Genomic DNA, 23,247 nt, shown 5'->3' on the forward strand with positions numbered 1-23,247 from the left:
AAAGCAAGAATCTGTATATAAAATTGAATATTATTATTTTTTACACCCCCCCCTCTCTCTCACACACACACACACACACACTTTGTTCACACTCCTTGAATAATTCTGGAGTTTTTCTTTTATATTTCAAGATTTACATAAAGGCGTTCATTATTGCAGTTCAACAAACGTCCACTAGGGGGCACAAAAGCACAAGTGACAACCAGCTGCTTGTTTTCTATTATTTTCTATATTCGTGCTGCGATTTCTGCCATGTTTTCATTGGAGCGTTCCTAAACACAATTTAATGGAAATTTGCAATTAGATAAGTGACAAATCCAAATAATTTGCTTTAACGAATCCTTAATTCAGTTGTCTGCCTCGTCTGGTCGGTTTCTCATCACCACTTTACCTGTAAATTGACCTGTGATTTATTCTTAGACGCATAAAGACAGAAGAAAAGCTGTGGTTTTATCTTAACCCTGTTAGATACTGCTTTGAAAAAATAAATAAAAAATGAAGCTCGGAAGAAAGTGCTAGAGATCGTTAACACCTGGGGGGGGTATCTAATATCTAACCTTAGAACAAAGCAGAAATTAATCATTGAAAATATAAAAATAAAGTTGTTTTGTGTGATTGACTTAATTTAGAGGTAAAGGTGTGTGTGTGTAACATGCTTCCTGATAAAGCATTCAGGCTAATCCTTTAAATTTCTTATAGCTGATTCACAAAGAATCAAAAATGTCTGAATTGGTTAATGATGAAATCATGTCTCTGTCTCATATACATACATAGAAACTGAACAACTCTTTAATTACACTCATATGTATGTGTAAGGAAACAATACACTCCCCTCATACACACTCAAAATATCTCACACGTCTCCTATAGCTTGGAAATATATAATGTTATAGATAACAGTCCTCTCGGGCCTCTTCTCCGTCGCTCTGCTGAAGAGGAAGAGCCGTGAATAAATAGTTTTAACGCTGCTAATTTGAGTTGCAGCTGGAAACGTGATCTCACTGCAGCAGCACACAGCTGTGTGAACGTCCGGATTAATAATCCTGCGATTTCCCCGAGCCGGAGCCGGGCTGCAGGTTGGAGCGCAGCTTGTACATGAAGTTTAGAGAATCCAGCAGGAACGTACGTGTGGTGTTGATCTCCATCAGAGTCAGGTTATCCAGCTAGAGAAAGGGTGGGAGGGAGAGAGAAAGAGAGAGATTTGTGTGATGAATACACTCATACTTAACTAAAAGAATTATTCTACAATATGCGATATTGTTCTGTTGTAACACAGTGAGTGTATGTGTGTTTGTGTGTTTGTGTGTGTGTGTGTGTGTGTGTGTGTGTAATGGAGTAGTGGTCATGTGCTCTGTACCCTGGCGTGAGCTTCCTGCTGGCTGATGAAGCTGTCGGCGGACAGACGCAGTTTTGCAATGCGAGTGTCCCAGATGTCTTTGACCAGAGTCCGGATTTCGTCTGCTCTCGGGATGTTGTCTGCAGCGCTGTGAGGAAAAGAAATTAAAGTCTCTATCTTAAGATTTCTCTTTGAACAGCTGAGTGAGGTCACTGAGTTCAGGTGTTGTTTTTCAGGGGTTGGGCTCGGCCCCTTAGTTCCAGTGAAAGGAACTCTTAATGCTTCAGCTTCATACCAAGACATTATGGACAATTTCATGCTCTTTGTGGGAACAGTTTGGGGATGACCCCTTCCTGTTCCAACATGACTGCACACCAGTGACCAAAGCAAGGTCCATAAAGACATGGATGAGTGAGTTTGATGAGGAGGAACTTGACTGGCCTGCACAGAGTCCTGACCTCAACCCCATAGAACACCTTTGGGATGAATTAGAGCGGAGACTGCGAGCCAGACCTTCTCGTCATCACAACATCAGTGCCTGACCTCACAAATGACCACGGTTCTAGAGAGGAACGGTCAAAAATTCCCATAAACACACTCCTAAACCTTGTGGAAAGCCTTCCCAGAAGAGTTGAAGCTGTTATAGCTGCAAAGGGCGGGACAACTCCATATTACATTCATGTACAGTAAAGGCAGACGTCCCAAAACTTTTGGAAATAAAGTGTATTTACAGAAGAGCTTTAGAGTCTCGATCAAAAACATGCTAGTTGACCTGGTCAGGGACTAAGAGCACTATCAAGAATATTTAATAAAAAACAGTTGAGCCAACACAAACCCATAACCCATTAATTAAAACACAAATAAAACTAATGATTCAATTATAACAAAAGAAATGTTGGTGTATAAACAAAGGACTGGCCTTTAAAATACTTTTTTAAATACTTTAACTGGCATAAAACAGAGCTGTCTTTCAGCCTCTCCTCTGATCGCTCATTTCATCCTCTCTGCCTGTGCACTCGACCTTTTATGGAGTTTTGTGGGATCACTATATGCAAATGTCAGGAACATGTGATCAGCACACACACACACACACACATAAATGTATGAGAATGTATAACTTTCTCACTGGTTCAGCAGTAACTTGGTCAGTTCCATGTAATAAGGGCTGGGGATCGGGGTGAAGGCGTCCTCTCTTCTCTCCTGCTCTCGGATCTCCTCCAGTTTATCTATGAGTCAGGGGGCAGGACATGGAGAGAGCATTCAACTGGACATAGCACATGATAAGTCGTCATACAAATAATAATAATAATAATAATAATAATAATAATAATAATAATAAAGTTATTAACAGTTAATAACACAATAATAAGCACAGAATTATACAGTAGCCAGCCGGTCATCTGTTTAACGCTGGCTACTGTATAATTCTGTGCTTATTATTGTGTTATTACATCTGACTGACCTCAGAAGTAGAAAGATTTATTATTAATTATGATTTATCTGTATGTTAATTGATCTATAACAGCCATGTTGATTAGACGTCACTTGCTGAACTCGGACTCGAGTGAACCGTCCCAAAGAATTCCCATTTGCCCTTTATCCACACTAAAAGTTTAAGGTTTCTGGACACCTGACCATCACTCTCATACATATCAAACATCCCGTGTGATGTCCAGCACTGTGTTTGATCTCAGAGCTTCCATCTTACCAGCGTCCATCCACTCTGGAGGAACGATTCTGCATTTCTGTCTCTGTTTCAGATTGAGTGCCAGCCACACGGGCACCTCCACCGGCAGTCCCGGGTTAAACGGTCCCAGGTCTCCCTGTGGGAAAGATTACAGGTTGATGAGGGTCAATGTTATACATATTCATATTGGGTTGCCAGGTATGCACTTATCCTTCTGATGCTGACTTCTGTTTAAACAACATAAATGCTGGTTTGTCACCAATTCAGGATGCAGTACGATAGATCACGACGGACATCGTGTACAAAAATGTCTTCAAGTATCGTGATATGATAACAAATATTAAATCTCCCAGCACGTTTAAGAATAGCCTTGTTATGAATTTGTCCACATTTTCACATATTTATCATAAGTATACAACATGTGAGACTGTTTTGCGACCATGGTGCAGTTAGTTATTTATGTAAATTCCTTGTTTTAACTTGCACATGATATTTGCATTGATGTAGAAAGCAACATGAGTTTACGAGTGTTTGTTTGTTTAAGGGTGATTTCCAATTTCCATACCTGGCAACCCTGAATATACTACTGCGCTATAGTGTATATGAAAATGTTTAATTTAAAGTCTCTACGCAACATTTAAACATGTTATTTAGTACTTATGTTTTTATAAATTTATTCAGGAATACTATTTACCATGTATTATATAAGTAGTAAAAATAAACATTTATTTCTACTTCGCTATAGTGTATAACAACAGCTGCTGATTATAAGGGAATGTTTAACTTACTCACCCCGATTAAATACATTTTATCAAGACTAAAGTTTGGGATAATCTTCACCATTTCCTTCTCGGCGAGGAATTCCACTTCTGAAGGATCCATCTTTTATTTTTTATTACAGAAATAATGAAATGTTTAACTTGACAAACACAACAACCTCAAGCGATTCTTTTTTCCCGCCGGTTATTCAGCCATGATGGATGACGCGGGAGGTCACGTGATTTACAGACGGTTTATGCGCGACTCCGCCACCAGAGGGCGACAGAGCTGCAGCTATTACACCAGTACAGACCGACTGTGTGCAAAAGTTTACGCCCCTCTTAATGTTTTTTATTTGTTTAAGTACAAAAAATACGATAAATTAAAAATTAATTATGAGTGAAAAGTGACAAGAAGACAAAACGTTATGACCACCTGCCTAATACAGAACCCGTGGAGCAGGCTGGGTTAGGGGCCTTGCTCAAGGGCCTAACAGTGGTAGCAGAGCAGGCCTGGGGCTTGAACCCTGACCTTTCAGTCAATGACCCCGAGCCTTATATCACTGCCCTTTATAAAGTGAGGACACAGACTTGAACCAGGAACCTCAGACACTAGAGTCCATCACACTGACCACTATTGAACGAAAAGTCTTTGTCAGAAGTGGGATTCGAACCCACGCCTCCAGGGGAGACTGCGACCTGAACGCAGCGCCTTAGACCGCTCGGCCATCCTGACACACAGGTTAAGGAAAGATGTTGATGGTGCCATGTGGAGAACATCGGTGTTGCTGGCTGTAGGCATAATGTTATGGCTGGTCGGTGAATCCGTACTGTATTTACTGTATCATTCGTCATACATTCATGTTTAGCAACTGATTTATCTTGGTCAGGCTCGTGAGTCCAGAGCTAATCCTGGTAACACCCCCCCCCCACACACACACACACCTAGGAGTATTTTAGAGCACGCATTCCATATTCTGGCATGTTTAAGGGACAACAATCATCCTTAACACACACACACAGTTCAGACAGTTGCTTAAAAACATTTTATTCTTGCATTTGTTTTTACAAAAGCTCAACTTTAATCACTGAGATCTCAAACCGGATTACAATAATAATAAACAAACAAACATCATGTTTCTATCCGTCATTAATCAAGCCTGCACTATTGTTAACAATTTATTTTTAAAACACAAATAATCAACTGAGTCTTAACCAAACTAAACCCGAACATGGCAGAGCTTAAAAAATGGTTTATATATTAAGACTTAATTTCTTCCTAATGTCACATATTAAAATGGTTAAATATATTAAATCATGTTCATGAAGTGAAAACGTGACATTAACGACTTTATTCATCACCGTCTCCGCCAGGCTACATTAACCGAGACGGATACGAACGACTCGCTAGAATTTACTGCTGGACTTTGTGAGGATATTAAACAAACAAAGAAACAAACAAACAAACAAATCCAATTCTTCAGAACTCTAGGTTTTAATATTATTTAAGGGGAAATCCAAGCCGTAGAAAACCTCAGCGTTAAGCCGGAGTGTAAAGCCGTAAGGGTCTCGATCGGTAACAGAGTGAAATTATCAATTAAAGTAAAGGTGTGAAGATAAAGAAAGCGTATAATGCGGTGCAGTGAACAATTTTTTAAACCGATCAATCAGTAATGAAGTAGCTGGATGCGTAAAAACATTTCCCACATGAAAAGTTCTGAATCGCTGTTCTGAATCCCTCACGGCACACCACGCTCTAAAACTCCGCTTCAGTGAAACAATTTCACATCTCTGTGCTTCACGTGCCAATCAGAATACGGTAACGAGAAGACGACCCATGCTGGCGTTGACGGCTTGATGGGGTGAAACGGCCCTTCCAGCTGGCCCCTGGGCTGGACGACGCCTTCAGCATAGATGCAGCACGGATTTATTGATCTCGGGGTTCGTCCAGTCGTTCCTGAGGTCGTCCAGGTGGTTGTCAAAGTCTATGAGGTTTTCGTAGGATCTGTTCTCCAGCAAGGCGGCTGCGATCTTCTGAGCTTCTGTCCAGTCCTCGAACGGGTCACTGCGACAGAGAAATAGACGTTTAATAAATGTGGTAATACAGGAAAACAATCAACACCACCAGTTCGATGAAAAGCTGTGTGACTTTTAGCTGATTATTTTCAGCTAAGAATATTTTAAGATAATGTGCTTTTTATCCGTTTAGAGTTGCTCAGCCAAAAAGAGCCAGATGTTTGGATTACTGTGTTCCTATGTGAGATTCCAGATGTGTTTGTGGATCATCTGACATGACTTTAAGGAGAAAACTCCATGCTTGAGGCATTGATGTGAATTGTGGAGCTGATGGTAATGTGATATGGTGCAGTGATGAGAACATCGTTAGCGTTTAATTAAGAAAAAACACATCAGTGTTTTCTGTGCATAGAAACGTGTATGTGTGTGTAATGTAGTGTGTGTGTGTGTGTAATGTAGTGTGTGTGTGTGTGTGTGTAATGTAGTGTGAAGTTTGAAGGGACGCCACTCACGCGCTTGGATCTCTGCACTTCCACTTATTGTCAGAATGATCATAGATGGAAAGCGCTGGTGTGAAGCAGCCCATGTTAAACTTACTGTTGTCCACCTGACAGAGTAAACACAGCAGCAGTGACACACACTTTACTCACACACTTTACATTATTACACCTGAAGGTATAACTCCAGCGGTTTTCAACCACATCTGGCGAGACGTTTTACTGTCTGATACTGAGGAAAAGAAATGACTAAAGTTCGTGATCTTCACAATAATGATCGTTTTCTTCTTCTGAAAACAAATGTTTCTATTATAGCTCGTACCATCACAAGTCAGAAAGCTGTTAGCCAAAGTCGAGGAGAGGAGAGGGAGAGGGAGAGGGAGAGGAGAGATGGAGAGGAGATGGAGAGGAGATGGAGAGGAGATGGAGAGGAGAGGAGATGGAGAGGAGATGGAGAGGAGAGGAGATGGAGAGGAGATGGAGAGGAGAGATGGGGAGAGATGGAGAGGAGATGGAGAGGAGAGATGGGGAGAGATGGAGAGGAGATGGAGAGGAGATGGAGAGGAGAGGAGATGGAGAGGGAGAGGGAGAGGGAGAGGAGAGATGGAGAGGAGATGGAGAGGAGATGGAGAGGAGATGGAGAGGAGATGGAGAGGAGATGGAGAGGAGAGGAGAGGAGAGGAGAGGAGAGGAGAGGAGAGGAGAGGAGAGGGAGAGGGAGAGGGAGAGGAGAGGAGAGATGGAGAGGAGAGATGGAGAGGAGAGATGGAGAGGAGAGATGGAGAGGAGAGATGGAGAGGAGAGATGGAGAGGAGATGGAGAGGAATTAAAGAGGGAGAGAAAAGGAAGTGGAGAGGTGAGGAAAGAGGAAATGAAGAGGAGAGGAGAGGGAGATGTAGAGGGAAAGGAGAGGCAGAGAAAGAGAGAGGAAGAGAAAATGGAGATAGAGAGGAGCAAGGGAGAGGAGAGGAAATGGAAAGGGAGAGGAAATAGACAGGAACTGAATAGGGAGAGGAAAGAGGGAGAGAAAATGGAGATGAAGAGAAGAAATGGAGAGGATGAGAAGAGGAAATTGAGAGGGAGAGTAAATAAAGAGGGAGAGGAGAGGAGAGAAGCAATGGACAGGAGATTTGGTTAGAGGAGATGGAGAGGATGTGTGGAGGAGAAGAGATGGGGAGAAATGAGAATAGAGAGCAGAAACTGGGAGATAGAGGGAGAGGAAAAAATGAAGAGAAAAAGAGATGTAGAGGAGAAGAGATGAAATGGAAAGATTTGATGAATAGAGACAGATAGGAAGGAGATGAGAGGAGAGATGGAGAGAAGAATATGAGGTGTGTTATAGTAATTTATTGGCTTTGTTCAGTTTATTACTTATTTTTAATTTACTGGTGCATCTTTGAACTAGCGAGATGCTTCACGACACCATGACAAACAAACAAAACAAAAACAAAACAAAAGCCTGGACTTGAGATCTGAGTAAACGTGTATGAGGCAGAGAAAACGCCGGAGTTTCCCTTTAACACGTCTAAAACCACTCACGATGATCATGGCTGCGTCGCTGAAGTGCTCTAAAATCCTTGTAGCGACCTTTTCAGCAACCTGACCAGGCCTGAGAAGGGAGAAACACAAGAGAACACAACATGAGCGTCAGTGCAGGACCAAGAGTTTCACAAACACACCTCGTTTATATTTCTTCACTCGGAAAGACGTTCTATTATTAAGTTATTTTGCCAAGAACAATCTGTTATTCTATAACATCTCCGAGATTAATCAGATAAACACTGATCACTGTGACGTCACATTACGCTCCGAGATCTCTTAACTGAGTTTTCTAAAATCTTTCAGTGTTTAATAAAAATATCTATTAGAATCTATTCTTTATTAAACTGTTATAAACCTTTATAACTCGTGATGTCACGTGTTTTGAGAATTTGGAGATTTTTACCTTGCGTCCTTTATGCGTTCATTGGCTTGATAGTAACCGGCGATGACGTACTTATTCTCTTTACACCACGTATCAATCTGAGGAAAACAACAACAAACAATTATACAAACCAGAATACAAGAAAGAAAGAAAGACAAGCAGACAGACAGACAGAAAGACAAGCAGACAGACAGACAGAAAGAAAGAAAGACAAGCAGACAGCCAGAAAGGAGGACAAGCAGACAGACAGACAGACAGACAGAAAGAAAGAAAGAAAGAAAGAAAGAAAGAAAGAAAAGCAGACAGACAGAAAGAAAGACAAGCAGACAGCCAGAAAGGAGGACAAGCAGACAGACAGACAGACAGACAGACAGACAGACAGAAAGAAAGAAAGAAAGAAAGAAAGAAAGAAAGAAAGAAAGAAAGAAAGAAAGAAAAGCAGACAGACAGACAGACAGAAAGAAAGAAAGAAAGAAAGAAAGAAAGACGAACAGACAGACAGAAAGAAAGACAAGCAGACAGAAAGAAAGACAAGCAGACAGACAGACAGACAGACAGACAGACAGAAAGAAAGAAACCATGGATATGTGAATTGAGACTAAAGTGATCAGATGACTGTTGAACTTGGCAAAACAGAATAAAGGAGCAGGATGAGCGTCTGTTTTATTAAACAAAGCAGAGCCCTGTGTGTGAAAGCAATAAAGAGTGGAAATAAAGTGGAAATAAAGAGGAAATAAAGGGGGGGGGGTAATCTCAGGTCTAATGGCTGCCCTATTGTTTTATTATTATTTTATTATATTATAAGGCAGGAGATTTCTGCTGAGACAGTCTGGGCTAGAAAGAAATCAGCCCCAGCTTCACATTATAGTGTCAGTGTGTGTGTGGTTTGTGGGGCTTTTGTGTTCAGATCTACAGAAACCCCAGTCTCGTGCTTGCACACTGGAAGCAAAGGGTTTCTGGTTGCAAAAGTTTGAGCACCCCTAATGATCTTACATTATAATTCCCATAGGTAAAGTGTTTAAGAAATCAGGCTCTGAGATTGAATTCTGTTTACGGGATTAAAGTAGAGATACTCACCAGAGACAGGGCCACTTCGAGCATCGGTGCCAGGGCTAAAGAGCCGTGAAAGAGAGGCACACAGTCCACACACAGGACAGGGGCTCCATGGCCCTCTTTCTTCTTGTCCTTTTGCTTCTCAGCCACCAGCACTCCGTTCACGGCGCAGTGGGGATACTTGGCCGCGTGGAGTAACATCTTACAGTACGCCTGAGTGGTCAGTTTGATAGGCATTTCCGCTTTTTAAACCCCCAAACGTTTGGCATATATAGTGAAGTGGAGTGTGAATATACAGAGCTGCTCTAATGGCCGAGCTGGGGCTCTTAACAAACCCACTCTCAATAAGTTCGCCTATTAGCTTGCTAGCTAACTTATATGTCCTTATCTTTCCAAATTCATACCTACTTCCGGTCACTATGATTCTAATCCCTTAAATGTACCAATCCAAAAAATATTTGTTTCAGCGTCTGGGTAAAAAAATAAACAGAAATAAACCAAAATCCTGCCTTCGGTATCATAAGCTCGTTCAAACGGTTGCTTGGAGGTTTTTTTTTTTTGTAACCCACCCCTATTCAACAAATTATCTATTTTCACTTTGATTGGTTAAGAGTTTGTACTAGCAAGGAATGCACCAATCAGACACCGATTAGTATTAAATATTACCCAATCACAGATCAGAAGGCGGGATTTCTACCAATGCGGGTAGGGAATGCAGTGCGTTGTCTGCAGGTGCTGCTTAGACACCGGTACCGTAAAGTGTTATGTGTTTCGCGACAGGATAACGACAGACGTTTCGGCTGAACGGTTTGTTGCCCTTTAACATCTTTCAAAGGTCAGTTTTCCGTACAATGAATAAAAATATTAGATATGAAAAAATATATAAGTAGTGTTTAAATATAAGATCAATTATGAACACCTTTTAATGTCACTGTGTGAATATATATTGTAATTGATCCGTAATGGCTCTCTGGACTATTCATATTCTTTAACCGTTATTTTTATTATACATTTATTTATTTATTTATTTATTTATTTATTTATTTAATTTTCTTGTATAATATTTACTGGTTCAACCAACATACTTAATAGTTAAAAATTCCTTTTTGGTACTGTTTTATAACTTTACCCACAATGCTCAGCGGCGTCGTATTTCCGGTCCGGATTTCTTCCTTCCTCCTTTAGGTGGACGGCTGAGGGAAAGAGGTAGGTGACCGGGGGACTTAGAATTATTGTTTAATTTAGGGGGATTTGTCACAGTTTGTGATTTTGTTTTAATTTAAATACGCTTTTACAGAGGTTTTATATCTATATGTTCATCTAAACAAAATGGCGCTTTTATTATTTTTCGCGAAAACCCCAGCGTGACATTGAGCCGATCGCAGGCTGCCGCATTGGCTTTGGTCGTATCCCGAATTACCCCGCGCTCCCTTCCTAGGCGCACTTCATCCCGTTTCGATACATACATATTTAGTGCACTTGCTATATATCCTAAACGAAAAGTATTTGGAAGTGACACTCCGGAGGAAGTTGCAGCGATGGCCGGTTTTCTGAAGCTTAATACAGATAACAGTGGCTAGTTAGCTATAGCCGACTGTATCGTGTAGATGTGTGCTAATGTGCTAAATTAAGTTATTAATATGGACAGGGAGAAAATTTGTTGATCTTGTGCTCGACCCAAACGTGACCTTCGTGATGCTAAGCGCTAGTTGTTTTGCTAAGCTAGCTTATGTGACTGGCTCCATAGATATGAGAATGCACTGCTCCCGTGCTGTGTCCGGTGCTGATTAATATTGGGATAATACCAGCTAAATAATAATAATAATAATAATAATAATTATTATTATTATTATTAAACACTGTGAATTGAATTATCCACACACAATCTGATGATGATGATGATGATGATGTGGAAAAATCACTGATTTCTAAGACACACAAGCACTGCTGTAGGTCATCCACAGGAATACACTATACTGCCAAAAGTTTTGGGACACCCCTTTAAAATCACTGAATTCAGGGGTTGGGCTCGGCCCCTTACTTCCAGTGAAAGGAACTCTTAATGCTTCAGCTTCATACCAAGACATTTTGGACAATTTCATGCTTTGTGGGAACAGTTTGGGGATGACCCCTTCCTGTTCCAACATGACTGCACACCAGTGACCAAAGCAAGGTCCATAAAGACATGGATGAGTGAGTTTGGTGTGGAGGAACTTGACTTTAGTCCTGACCTCAACCCCATAGAACACCTCTGGGATGAATTAGAGCGGAGACTGTGAGCCAGACCTTCTTGTCCAACATCGGTGCCTGACCTCACAAATGACCATGCTTCTAGAGGAATGGTCTTTTAACCATAAACGCACACCTAAACCTTGTGGAAAGCCTTCCCAGAAGTGTTCTAGCTGCAAATGGCAGGACGACTCCATATTATATTCATGTGCATGTAAAGGCAGATGTCCCAAAACCTTTGGCAATACAGTGTATTGTCCTGTGCTGCTTAAATTATGGGCACACATTGCAGAATATAGCATTAATATTGATTGTGACAATACACCTGTGTTTATTTTATATAGTCGCTTTGCACTTTGCCAGTGTCTGGTTTGATCAGTTTATTGGATCAGCCCAGGTCTTAACCTCAAGATTAAGAAGCTGTAATATTAATAATGAACTGTATTTGTTTTTCCTGTACACAGAATGCTGGCAACCAGAGCACTTCGGCTTGTTGGGAAGCGAGCCTTGTCGACTTCAGCGTGCCTGCGTGGCCATGGTGAGTTTCGATACTGTTATTGTTTTTTTTGGAATGCATTGATTTGTTCACGGATCCCGGAGATGACCGAGACTCACCATGAGACCACAGAATGCTGAGTGTGATATACAGCTAGGTAGATACTGAAGTATTGGGATCGAGCCAAGGAAATCTCCTTATTTGGACTTGTTGCTTTTGTGCAGCATAACACATTTTCCTAAATCGTGAAGAATGGGTTAATCTAGCTAGTGGTTTTACGTCTAACAGTCTGTGTAAAGGCAGAACAGTACTATTATAGTGCTAGAACGGTGTTATTATAGTTACAACATGGACGTCATGTGACTCAACCAAAAAAAAAAAAAGCAGCACTTTGAGCTGTCTCTACTTAAAATGTGTCACTAATAAGTGCGACATTTTTTAGAAAAGCTAAGTAAATATCGTCTGCAGTTTGTAACAGTGCTTTTATGCCTCATTAATGAGGAACTGAGACGACAGAGCTTCAGATCCGACGTGAATCAGGTGTTTAAGAAATGAAATATTACTGGTGTTTCTTGACTCACTTTACAAAAACCTACAGTTGGAAGAGTTTTGTCTAACGAGTGCGTTCTTGTTTCCTTTCAGGAGTCGCCAAGGTTGAGGACTACACCCTCCCCGCATACTTTGACCGCCGTGAGGCCCCTCTGCCTGAGATTAGATATGTCCAGCAACTGAATTCAGAGCAGAAATCTCTCAAAGAGAAGGAGAAGGGTTCCTGGGCCACGTTGTCCAAAGAAGAAAAAATCGCACGTATGTAGACACGAAGAAGAAGAAAAAAAAAACACAGAGCTCGTCATTTCAGAGCTTTGGGACCTGTCTTTAAATCAGGAAGATGTACACACACTTTGTATTAATAGTCTTTAATAAGAACGTGTTATACGATTTGATGACTAGTAGGTCACATGACCATAAGGTAGCGATCTCTCTCTATCTCACTCTATATAATCTCAGACTTTATACAGGATCCTGACTCATGGCTGTCTCTTTTCTTGTTGCAGTGTATCGTATCAGCTTCAAGGACAGCTTTGCTGAGATGGGTCAGGGTTCAGGAGAGTGGAAGACCATTGTCGCTGGAATGTTGTTCTTCGTCGGCTTCACCGGGCTGGTGGTGCTGTGGCAGAGGAATTACGGTACATCTCCTCGTCCTTAACACACCGTAGTTATCGTTTATCTGATATTCAATCGAGCGTAAACGTTACCGTCTGGGTTTTTACAGTTTACGGAGACGTTCCTCACACCCTCGACTCCGAGTACAAGCAGAAGGAGCTCCAGAGGATGCTTGACATGAGAATCAACCCCGTCCAGGGCTTTTCCGCCAACTGGGACTATGAGAACAAAGCGTGGAAGAAATAAATTCTGTCTTAATGTTTTTCAGTGGACCACATTACACCATTACTTGTTAAATGTGCAGATCGGTGAGAAGTCAATGTACGACTGTCTATACCTCAGTGAACTCTTTCTGGAAGACCACTTCCTCTTAAGGTTATTGTATACTATAAACAGAATAAAATTCTTCAACATCTTTGTGTTGTAGATTCTTATCTTATAGAGACTTAGTATTAGTAGTATGTTACCATACTCCTGGAATTGAAACTATATTCACACATGCAGTGGTTTCAAGTCTCTAGTCTCTGTATTAGTAGCCATTCCTACTACTGGTTGCCATAGTGATAACGATTATCAGTGGCTGGAGCTATTAGCATTCCACTTAAGACCATAAATGTTTTCTTGATGTTAAAAGGAAACGTTCTGGAGGGTTTGTGTATTAAACAGAGAGCAGTGTTTATCTGCATCATATCATATATCCGAGATACAGGAGAAGCAGTGTGTGCTCTTTGCCATGATCACATGACCTCTACTGTCTTTATTTGCATAAAGTTCAGCTTCTGTCACTGGACACATACACACATCTAGTCACTAACGCTCACCGTCGCCAGAAATCAGCAGCTTTCGATGAAAATAAATGATTTCCAGTTATCACTGTAAGTGGGAGTTAGCATAATCCTCCATAACAAAGCAGACATTATTAAACAATGATTCATGATGTTTTTTTTTACAATACACAAACAATACCACCAAATATTGTATGTCCCACTGAACCCATAGTCTTACAAAAAGATTGAATGATTCTAAAGAATCATACATTGACCAGGCATAACATTATGACCACCTGCCTAAAATTCTCGGTCCCTCTTTTACTGCCGAAACAGCCCTGACCCATTCTGCACTGTGTATTCTGACCCCTTTCTATCAGAACCTGCATTAACTTCTTCAGCAATTTGAACAACAGTAGCTCGTCTGTTGGATCGGATCACACGGGCCAGCCTTCAAAATGTTGACTTGCTGCCTAATATATCCCACCCACTAACAGGTGCCATGATGAGGAGATACTCAGTCTTATTCTGGTTTACATTATTAAAATCTGTTAGATCTGTTAACTACAATAAATATGATTTTTTAAGCCTGTCTAAAGACGTCTTAACACACACACACTCACACACTAACAATACAGTATATTCACTGTCTATGTACACTATATTGAAAACTCTTAATGTTTCAGCTTCATACCAAGACATTTTGGACAATTTCATGCTCCCAAGTTTGTGGGAACAGTTTGGGGATGACCCCTTCCTGTTCCAACATGACTGTACACCAGTGCATAAAGCAAGGTCCATAAAGACATGGATAAGCGAGTTTCGTGTGGAGGAACTTGACTGGCCTCGACTAATTAATTAATTAATTATTATAAAAACTATTGATTAGTTTACATTTATTTATGGAGATTAAATCAAGTTAGATAGAGCAACTTCTACTTTTCTTATAGCAGAAACCCGAGCTTGACCTCTAACAAACTGCTGACACTGGACACTCAATTTTATTTACATTTACATTTTTGGCATTTAGCAGACGACCTTATCCAGAGGTGACTTACAATTGATCTCATTTTATACAACTGAAGGTCTTGCTCACAACCTTCTGATCAGTGGACCTGATTTGAACTCACAACCTTCCGATCAGCAGTCCAACATTTTAACCACTAAGCTACACTTCCAAAAGTTTTGGGACACCCCTCCAAATCACTGAATTCAGGTGTTGTTTTTCAGGAGTTGGGCTCGGCCCCTTAGTTCCAGTGAAAGGAACTCTTAATGCTTCAGCTTCATACCAAGACATTTTGGACAATTTCATGCTCTTTGTGGGAACAGTTTGGGGATGACCCCTTCCTGTTCCAACATGACTGCACACCAGTGACCATAAAGACAGGTCCATAAAGACATGGATGAGTGAGTTTGGTGGAACTTGACTGTCCTGCACAGAGTCCTGAGCCAGACCTTCTTGTAATCACAACATCAGTGCCTGACCTCACAAATGACTGCGCTTCTAGAAGAATGGCAGTGAAATTCTCGAATCCGATTGGTCAGAAGATACACAAACTCAGAGTGTTACATTAATGCACTTGGTATATTAAAGTCATTTCTATAGTCTTCATCTTAGATAAGTATGAAATGGATAAAAGAGCATATTTTACCTGTTCCTATTAATTTCACAACATGGGAAGGTCTTCAGGACTGAAAAATTTACAAATTTCGTCTTCTCTGTATCAGGACAAGCCGTAAATTTTGTTTTATTAACTTTAAGAAGGAGAAAAACAGGTGATGGAGATGGCTGTTTAAGGCTGCTATAAGGTAAGTTATAACAGGAACTAACTTGTTGAGGGCTTTCCATGACGTTAAATGTAACTATAAAGGGATAATAAGTATGAGTAGCTGTTGTAGTAAACACTTGGGTGATACTGAGTTGGAAATAAATCTCAAAACAAGAAGGAACGAATCACACCAGGACGTCCTGAAGTGTTTGATTTCTTACATAATGGAGATTTTAAGTGCTTAAAACATGCAAAGCTGTATAAAATGTGTACTCCAGAGCTTGAAGAAATGAAATGAAGAGCTGATGTGAGAATGAAAATGGATGAGAATGACTTTATGAGCGTAAAGAGTTAAAGTGATGTCCTGTTGTGATGTCACAGTTTATTTTAGTAAAAATCCGGAAGCGTTTTTTTATTTTTTCATTTTTATTGCAGCTCTCGTGTAATAGTTTGACTTTTAGAGGACTTTTCACATCTGTGGAACACTAAGAACAACATTTGAAGTCGACACTACAGCTTTTTTATATCCCACATACAGTTGTTCCATGTAGTCAAATATCCGTGAAGTCGAACCTAGAGCTTTTAGTGTGAGGAGGTGCAGAGCTAACTGAGCTATGCTAGCTCCCATGGTCACCAGACATCGCAAATAGTTCTTCATGTAAAACAAAAATCTTCTCCAAAAATCATGGGGAACGGAATGAACAAGGTAATTTCAACTCAAAGTGTCTCTGGGGACGAGTGGCGAAGTCATTAGTAGTACTGTAGTTATTTATCATATAATAAAATGGCTGTTAGCTGTGTGGTATCGTAGTAGTAACTAGGCTACGGCTGAATTATAAATGAGTCGCCGCTCCCTATATAAGGGCCCTATGACGTAATGGCGAGTATAGGCTGTGTAGTGCACTATGTAGGGAAAAACGAGGCGTTTCGGATACGGCTCATGTTACCGCAGGCTCATGGCATGATAGTTTGGTGAAAGGAAAATGGCAGAGATCACATGTACATTAAAATTATATATATATATTTTTAACAATAATAATTTGTTTGAATATAATTTTTTTTAAATGTAATATTCCTTATTGTTAACCTATCTGAGTTATTTATTTATTTATTTATTTATTTATTTATTTATTATTATTATTATTATTATTATTATTATTATTATTATACCAATATCTATAACACAATTTGTTAATTATTCTTACATTTATTTTCAAAATTCTAATTAATAAATAAGCAAAATATAAAATAATAAACTAATCCCTACTTCTTGCATAGGTTATTGATGGTCTTTACCTAGGAAATATACAAGGTAAGCAAAAGAGACACATTTTATATATACAAAATTTTTTTTTTTCTTTGCCATAAAAGTTTTCAGTCCAAAGTAAGTATAAAATATTGTCCTTGGCATGCACGTTTTAGTTTTTTTTTTAAATTATTTATTTAATTTTTTTAACACAACATTGCAATTTATTTATCTCGATTCTGTGTATAAAATGCACAGAATAATCTTTGCTTTCTGCCGTTACACAGAGAGTACAGAGTAGTAATCATCTCAGCTCACGCCATCTGACTTTTCGCTATTTATAGTTCCTTCAGTCGCCCTTCAGATGCTCTGCAGCGCAGCATTAAAAATAGACCACAGAAAACTGATCCATGGAACCCAGACGATGACCCAGTACTCGTGTTGTAGTTACAGATTACAAGGCAAATGTACGCTATGTTGCCAAAAGAATTGGGACACCCCTCCAAATCATTGAGTTCAGGTGTTGTTTTTCAGGGGTTGGGCTCGGCCCCTTAGTTCCAGTGAAAGGAACTCTTAATGCTTCAGATTCATACCAAGACATTTTGGACAATTTCATGCTCTTTGTGGGAACAGTTTGGGGATGACCCCTTCCTGTTCCAACATGACTGCACACCAGTGACCAAAGCAAGGTCCATAAAGACATGGATGAGTGAGTTTGGTGTGGAGGAACTTGACTGGCCTGAACCCCATAGAACACCTTTGGGATGAATTAGATTGAGGACTGTGAGCCAGGCTTGAACAGGAAGTGGTTAGCTATGGTTTAGCTAGTCTTAAGCCATAATTAGCTAACTTGAGCAAGCTAAGGTAACTTAATGTAAGCTAGTTGGCTAGTTTGTAATTAGCCAGGCTAGTCTACGTGTAGACAGTGTTAGCTAGCTTGCAAACAAAGGTGATTCAAAATAAAATTCTTGATTTATTTTTTAAACATCATTTATATTTGAGGCTGTACTTTCCAGTCAATGCTTTTGTTTTTACCTCAGGTTTGACGTCAGCTTCTACTGTTTAAAAATTTGCCTGAAAATAAATAAATAAATGAATAAAATAAGTGTATTCTTGCTAGTCATTGACTGTCTTTATTTTCCACACAGACTCAGAGAACCGGGAAAGTCTGTCCAAGTATGGGATCACTCACATCCTCTCTGTGTACAACAACGCCAAACCGGTACTAGAGGTAAACCTGTGTGAGGTCCTTACTCACTTTCACGTGTCCTTCTCACTCACTTTCACGTGTTTTGTGTTTTGTTTGTCAACCATGTAACCGAGTGCAAAAGTTTGTGTACCCTGAACGACAGACAAAAATATAATCTACAAAAATGAGGCATTTAATGCATTGGGATACAGCTGATTATAGGAATATGAGCAAGACTGTAGAAAATTAATCAACGCCTTATGACCAATCAGAATCGAGAATTCAGCAGCTGTAGTGTTCCTGAAAAAAAATTTATTTTTAGTATTTTTTTTATTTAAGAACCTATTGTAGTTGCATGTTTCGACCACACGGGGGCAGACACGTCACGTGCCGGTTTAAACGCTTCACGTGCAGTCACTAATTGAATTAAGACGATAAATTAGCATTTTGTGTACACGTGCTTTGAAATAGATATAATTGTTTCATTCTTTTCCTTTATTTTATAGGACATGACGTACCTTTGCATTCATGCAGCAGACGCTTCGAATCAAAACCTGTGAGTAATAAACACACACACAGACACACACACACACACACAGAGTTTATCAGTATGCTCACATACCAGCCTTACTCAACATCATATCAGAAGCTCCATGTGTGTGTGTGTGTGTGTGTGTGTGTGCAGCAGATGATGACAGTGACGTGTTACACAATATTCACTACGCACGTGTTTTACTGTCTGTTTTAAAAGGATCTAAAGTTCAAAGGTCCTGAAGATCTCTGATTTGTAAGGATGCTGTTAATAATAATTCTGATTATTTATATCGATCATCATTAGCCACAGTTTCCTCTGAAATGTTTTCAAACTGAGGCAGCGTGGTGGCTTAGTGGTTATCACTGTTGCTTCACAGCAAGAAGGTAATGGGTTCGAACAGGAAGGGGCCTTTCTGTGTGGAGTTAGCATGTCCTCCCCGTGGGTTTACTCCGGGTACTCTGGTTTGCTCCTGCAGTCCAAAAACATGTAGATTAGGTTGATTGGTAATTCTAAATTGCCCATAGGAGTGAGTGTGTGTGGTTGTCTGTCTATATGTGGCCCTGTGATGGACTGGTGACCTGTCCAGGGTGTACCCCTGCCTTCCGCCCAGTGTGCGCTGGGATAGGCTCCAGCAGATCCCCGTGACCCTAATTAGGAATAAAGCGGGTATAGAAAATGGATGGATGTTTTCAAACTAAATAAATATTTTAAGTCTAAATAAGTATTTTTAAGTAAATATTTTAACGTTGTTGTGTAAACAACAGATTCAAGGCAAGAAATTGCAGAAGCACTTCTCTTAATGCTGTTTCTCCTTCATTTTGAGTAAATGTTAGAAAATTAATCTGTTAGCTTGTGCTAGCTAGGACTGTTGTCATGGTTACGGTGTTCACGCTTTGTCTGAAAAGTTAGCCAGATCACTTCTTCACAGGATCACGGCCACAGAAGCTTTCACACTTATCCACACAGGCTTATCGACACACACACACACACACACACACACACACACACACAGAGGACAGATAAATGGAGGTGGTTCCTGGTGTGTGATTCAGTGAACACCCCCCCCCACACACACACACACACTTCCTGTCCACTTTATTATCACTGCTTTACGACACACCGGATAACTTTAGGCCTCCCCTTTCTTAGTCATGGTCTATTGCAGGAGAAGAAAGCTATTTGCAAGAAATTGTGTTATTTTATGATTCCATGAACAGAATATTTATGATATGAGGAATCAATGTAGATTTACTCTCTCTCTCTCTCGCACTATCAGCGCTCTCGAATTCTCCGTTCTGATTGGCCAGAAGGTGTCGAATACTACTAATAATAACATGTTTCTCTAGTAATAACTTCAGCAGGGGTTGATACTGCAGGACCTTTATTTCATGTTTAAATGGGATGTGGTACACTATATTGCCAAAAGTTTTGGGACGTCTGCCTTTACATGCACATGAATGTAATATGGAGTTGTCCCGCCCTTTGCAGCTAGAACAGCTTCAACTCTTCTGGGAAGGCTTTCCACAAGGTTTAGGAGTGTGTTTATGGGAATTTTTGAACATTCCTCTAGAAGTCTTGGTATGAAGCTGAAGCATTAAGAGTTCTTCATGAGTTATACATTTATTTATTTATTTTCAGGCAATTTTTTTTTAAAAAGGAGTTGAGGTCAAACCTGAGGTAAAAACAAAAGCATTGACTGGAAAGTACAGCCTCAAATATAAATGATGTTTAAAAAATAAATCAAGAATTTTATTTTGAATCACCTTTGTTTGCACGCTAGCCAACACTGTCTAGACGTAGACTAGCCTGGCTAATTACAAACTAGCCAACTAGCTTACATTAAGTTACCTTAGCTTGCTCAAGTTAGCTAATTATGGCTTAAGACTAGCTAAACCATAGCTAACCACTTCCTGTTCAAGCCTGGGTCGGAGTCTCTAATTCATCCCAAAGGTGTTCTATGGGGTTGAGGTCAGGACTCTGTGCAGGACAGTCAAGTTCCTCCACACCAAACTCACTCATCCATGTCTTTATGGACCTTGCTTTGGTCACTGGTGTGCAGTCATGTTGGAACAGGAAGGGGTCATCCACTGTTCCCACAAAGAGCATGAAATTGTCCAAAATGTCTTGGTATGAAGCTGAAGCATTAAGAGTTCCTTTCACTGGAACTAAGGGGCCGAGCCCAACCCCTGAAAAACAACACCTGAATTCAGTGATTTGGAGGGGTGTCCCAAAACTTTTGGAAGTGTAGCTTAGTGGTTAAAATGTTGGACTGCTGATCGGAAGGTTGTGAGTTCAAATCAGGTCCACTGATCAGAAGGTTGTGAGCAAGACCTTCAGTTGTATAAAATGAGATCAATTGTAAGTCTCTCTGGATAAGGTCGTCTGCTAAATGCCAGAAATGTAAATGTAATTAAAATTGAGTGTCCAGTGTCAGCAGTTTGTTAGAGGTCAAGCTCGGGTTTCTGCTATAAGAAAAGTAGAAGAAGTTGCTCTATCTAACTTGATCTAATCTCCATAAATAAATGTAAACTAATCAGTAGTTTTTATAATAATTAATTCATTAATTAGTCGATAATAGCTAGGACTGGCAAGATCGTTGTCATGGTTACATGCCGCAGCCTAACACTAACCTTTTTTTTTCCTTCTGAAGTTGTTTCCATGGTTACAAAAAGTTCTTGTCTATTAAATCTAAGCATATGTCGTTGTCGGTAAAAATGCCATAATATTAAATTCTGCTATAACAGTGACGAATCCGCTTCGTCCCACCAGCCTGTCGTTGTTTATTTTCCTACTCCAGCACACCCCCGTCAGGTTTATTACTTACAGTATCTCACAAAAGTGAGTACACCCCTCACGTTTTTGTAAATATTTTATTACATCTTTTCATGTGACAACACTGAAGAAATGCCACTCTGCTCCAATGTAAAGTAGTGAGTGTCCAGCCTGTATAACAGTGTCAATTTGCTGTCCCCTCAAAATAACTCAACACACAGCCATTAATGTCTAAACCGTTGGCAACAAAAGTGAGTACACCCCTAAGTGGAAATGTCCAAATTGGGCCCAATTAGCTATTTACCCTCCCCGGTGTCATGTGACTTGTTAGTGTTACAAGGTCTCAGGTGTGTTAAATTTGGTGTTATCACTCTCACACTCTCTCATACTGCTCACTGGAAGTTCAACATGGCACCTCATGGCAAAGAACTCTCTGAGGATCTGAAAAAAAGAGTTGTTGCTCTACATAAAGATGGCCTAGGCTATAAGAAGATTGCCAAGACCCTGAAACTGAGCTGCAGCACGGTGGGCAAGACCATCCAGCGGTTTTACAGGACAGGTTCCACTCTGAACAGGCCTCGCCATGGTCCACCAAAGAAGTTGAGTGCACGTGCTCAGCATCATATCCGCATTGCTGCAGAGGTTGAAGGGGTGGGGGGTCAGCCTGTCAGTGCTCAGACCATACGCCGCACACTGCATCAAATTGGTCGTCCCAGAAGGAAGCCTCTACTAAAGATGATGCACAAGAAAGCCCGCATACAGTTTGGTGAAGATAAGCAGACTAAGGACATGGATTACTGGAACCATGACCTGTGGTCCGATGAGACCAAGATAAACTTTGCTGAGGGACTCATTGAGGGAACCATGAATGCTAACATGTACTGTGACATACTGAAGCAGAGCATGATCCCCTGCCTTCGGAGACTGGGCCGCAGGGCAGTATTCTAACATGATAATGACCCCAGACACACCTCCAAGATGACCACTGCCTTGCTAAAGAAGCTGAGGGTAAAGGTGATGGACTGGCCAAGCATGTCTCCAGACCTAAACCCTAAGGTGGGGGAGCGCAAGGTCTCTAACATCCACCAGCTCTGTGATGTCATCATGGAGGAGTGGAAGCGGACTCCAGTGGCAACCTGTGAAGCTCTGGTGAACTCCATGCCCAAGAGGGTTAAGGCGGTGCTGGAAAATAATGGTGGCCACACAAAATATTGACACTTTGGGCCCAATCTGGACATTTCCACTTAGGGGTGTTCTCACTTTTGTTGCCAACGGTTTAGACATTAATGGCTGTGTGTTGAGTTATTTTGAGGGGACAGCAAATTGACACTGTTATACAGGCTGTACACTCACTACTGTACATTGGAGCAGAGGGTCATTTCTTCAGTGTTGTCACATGAAAAGATATAATAAAATATTTACAAAAATGTGAGGGGTGTACTCACTTTTGTGAAATACTGTATCTGAAGCATGTCCATGACACAGAAGACACCAGTGTGAGTTAAGGCTGTCCTGAACTGGGATTGGTGCTGCGTGTCATGAGGGTTACTGAGGGGCTTTGGCCCACTGTTGCAATCTAGCAGGAGGAAGGAAGCCAGCAGTGGCTACCAAACCTATTAAAAACCTTTCTGTCACAATCCCACAGATTTAAAAATAAGGATAACGGTCAGCCTGATTATTTCATCAGCACACTTACGGTCGTTTTTCCTCTCTCTCTCTCTCTCTCTCTCTCTCACACGCACGCTCTCACACACACACTCACACACACGCACATATGCGGCTGAGCTGAACAAAGTCTGTATTTATATG

The 23,247-nt window shown here is 40.6% G+C and overlaps 4 protein-coding genes and 1 non-coding gene across 6 annotated transcripts in view; 2 read left to right on the plus strand and 3 right to left on the minus strand.

Moving 5' to 3' along the window:
• Positions 1-4: 4 nt before the first annotated feature.
• gins2 (GINS complex subunit 2) lies at positions 5-4,009 on the minus strand. Its single transcript, XM_058387691.1, has 5 exons — positions 3,816-4,009; positions 3,045-3,159; positions 2,463-2,562; positions 1,358-1,484; positions 5-1,163 (listed from the first exon to the last, which is right to left on the minus strand). The coding sequence occupies exons 1-5, from the start codon at positions 3,903-3,905 to the stop codon at positions 1,035-1,037; spliced, it is 561 nt and encodes a 186-aa protein (XP_058243674.1). The 5' UTR covers positions 3,906-4,009; the 3' UTR covers positions 5-1,034.
• A 425-nt stretch (positions 4,010-4,434) lies between these two features.
• On the minus strand, positions 4,435-4,517 carry trnal-cag (transfer RNA leucine (anticodon CAG)). The gene has a single exon. It is a non-coding gene; the product is annotated as a tRNA-Leu (tRNA).
• Positions 4,518-4,835: 318 nt separating this feature from the next.
• emc8 (ER membrane protein complex subunit 8) lies at positions 4,836-9,844 on the minus strand. The gene is made up of 5 exons (XM_058387688.1): positions 9,296-9,844; positions 8,240-8,316; positions 7,834-7,903; positions 6,310-6,404; positions 4,836-5,846 (listed from the first exon to the last, which is right to left on the minus strand). The coding sequence occupies exons 1-5, from the start codon at positions 9,506-9,508 to the stop codon at positions 5,687-5,689; spliced, it is 615 nt and encodes a 204-aa protein (XP_058243671.1). The 5' UTR covers positions 9,509-9,844; the 3' UTR covers positions 4,836-5,686.
• Positions 9,845-10,081: 237 nt separating this feature from the next.
• LOC131351945 (cytochrome c oxidase subunit 4 isoform 1, mitochondrial) lies at positions 10,082-13,575 on the plus strand. Of its 2 annotated transcripts, none has more exons than XM_058387694.1 (5): positions 10,082-10,106; positions 11,965-12,038; positions 12,639-12,803; positions 13,052-13,183; positions 13,270-13,575. In XM_058387694.1, the coding sequence occupies exons 2-5, from the start codon at positions 11,966-11,968 to the stop codon at positions 13,404-13,406; spliced, it is 507 nt and encodes a 168-aa protein (XP_058243677.1). In that variant the 5' UTR covers positions 10,082-10,106; position 11,965; the 3' UTR covers positions 13,407-13,575. The 2 variants fall into 2 exon arrangements, with proteins under 2 accessions (XP_058243677.1, XP_058243676.1); XM_058387693.1 differs by lacking the exon at positions 10,082-10,106 and adding an exon at positions 10,414-10,477.
• Positions 13,576-16,093: 2,518 nt separating this feature from the next.
• dusp22a (dual specificity phosphatase 22a) overlaps positions 16,094-23,247 on the plus strand; it is a 21,722-nt gene continuing 14,568 nt past the window's right edge. Inside the window, exons 1-4 of the mRNA XM_058387687.1 lie at positions 16,094-16,402; positions 16,975-17,008; positions 18,091-18,173; positions 18,638-18,687. Coding sequence (XP_058243670.1) covers positions 16,382-16,402; positions 16,975-17,008; positions 18,091-18,173; positions 18,638-18,687 — 188 coding nt within the window. The 5' untranslated portion in view covers positions 16,094-16,381. The remainder of the gene's footprint in view (positions 16,403-16,974; positions 17,009-18,090; positions 18,174-18,637; positions 18,688-23,247) is intronic.

The sequence above is a fragment of the Hemibagrus wyckioides genome, linkage group LG04 (genome assembly GCF_019097595.1).
Source record: "Hemibagrus wyckioides isolate EC202008001 linkage group LG04, SWU_Hwy_1.0, whole genome shotgun sequence".
Classification (NCBI taxonomy): Eukaryota; Metazoa; Chordata; class Actinopteri; order Siluriformes; family Bagridae; genus Hemibagrus; species Hemibagrus wyckioides.

What these genes read in the sequence shown, in the direction of transcription:
- gins2 (XM_058387691.1), bottom strand. Translation starts at nt 3,905, where the DNA reads ATGGATCCTTCAGAAGTGGAATTCCTCGCCGAGAAGGAAATGGTGAAG. An exon ending in ACCAAGTTACTGCTGAACCA is followed by an intron (nt 1,485 to 2,462) that starts GTGAGAAAGTTA and finishes TTTTCCTCACAG; the next exon opens with CGCTGCAGACAACATCCCGA. An exon ending in AGCAGGAAGCTCACGCCAGG is followed by an intron (nt 1,164 to 1,357) that starts GTACAGAGCACA and finishes CCCTTTCTCTAG; the next exon opens with CTGGATAACCTGACTCTGAT.
- emc8 (XM_058387688.1), bottom strand. Translation starts at nt 9,508, where the DNA reads ATGCCTATCAAACTGACCACTCAGGCGTACTGTAAGATGTTACTCCAC. An exon ending in GAACGCATAAAGGACGCAAG is followed by an intron (nt 7,904 to 8,239) that starts GTAAAAATCTCC and finishes CTCCCTTCTCAG; the next exon opens with GCCTGGTCAGGTTGCTGAAA. An exon ending in AAGTGCAGAGATCCAAGCGC is followed by an intron (nt 5,847 to 6,309) that starts GTGAGTGGCGTC and finishes TCTCTGTCGCAG; the next exon opens with TGACCCGTTCGAGGACTGGA.
- LOC131351945 (XM_058387694.1), top strand. Translation starts at nt 11,966, where the DNA reads ATGCTGGCAACCAGAGCACTTCGGCTTGTTGGGAAGCGAGCCTTGTCG. An exon ending in AGCGTGCCTGCGTGGCCATG is followed by an intron (nt 12,039 to 12,638) that starts GTGAGTTTCGAT and finishes GTTTCCTTTCAG; the next exon opens with GAGTCGCCAAGGTTGAGGAC. An exon ending in GCTGTGGCAGAGGAATTACG is followed by an intron (nt 13,184 to 13,269) that starts GTACATCTCCTC and finishes GGGTTTTTACAG; the next exon opens with TTTACGGAGACGTTCCTCAC.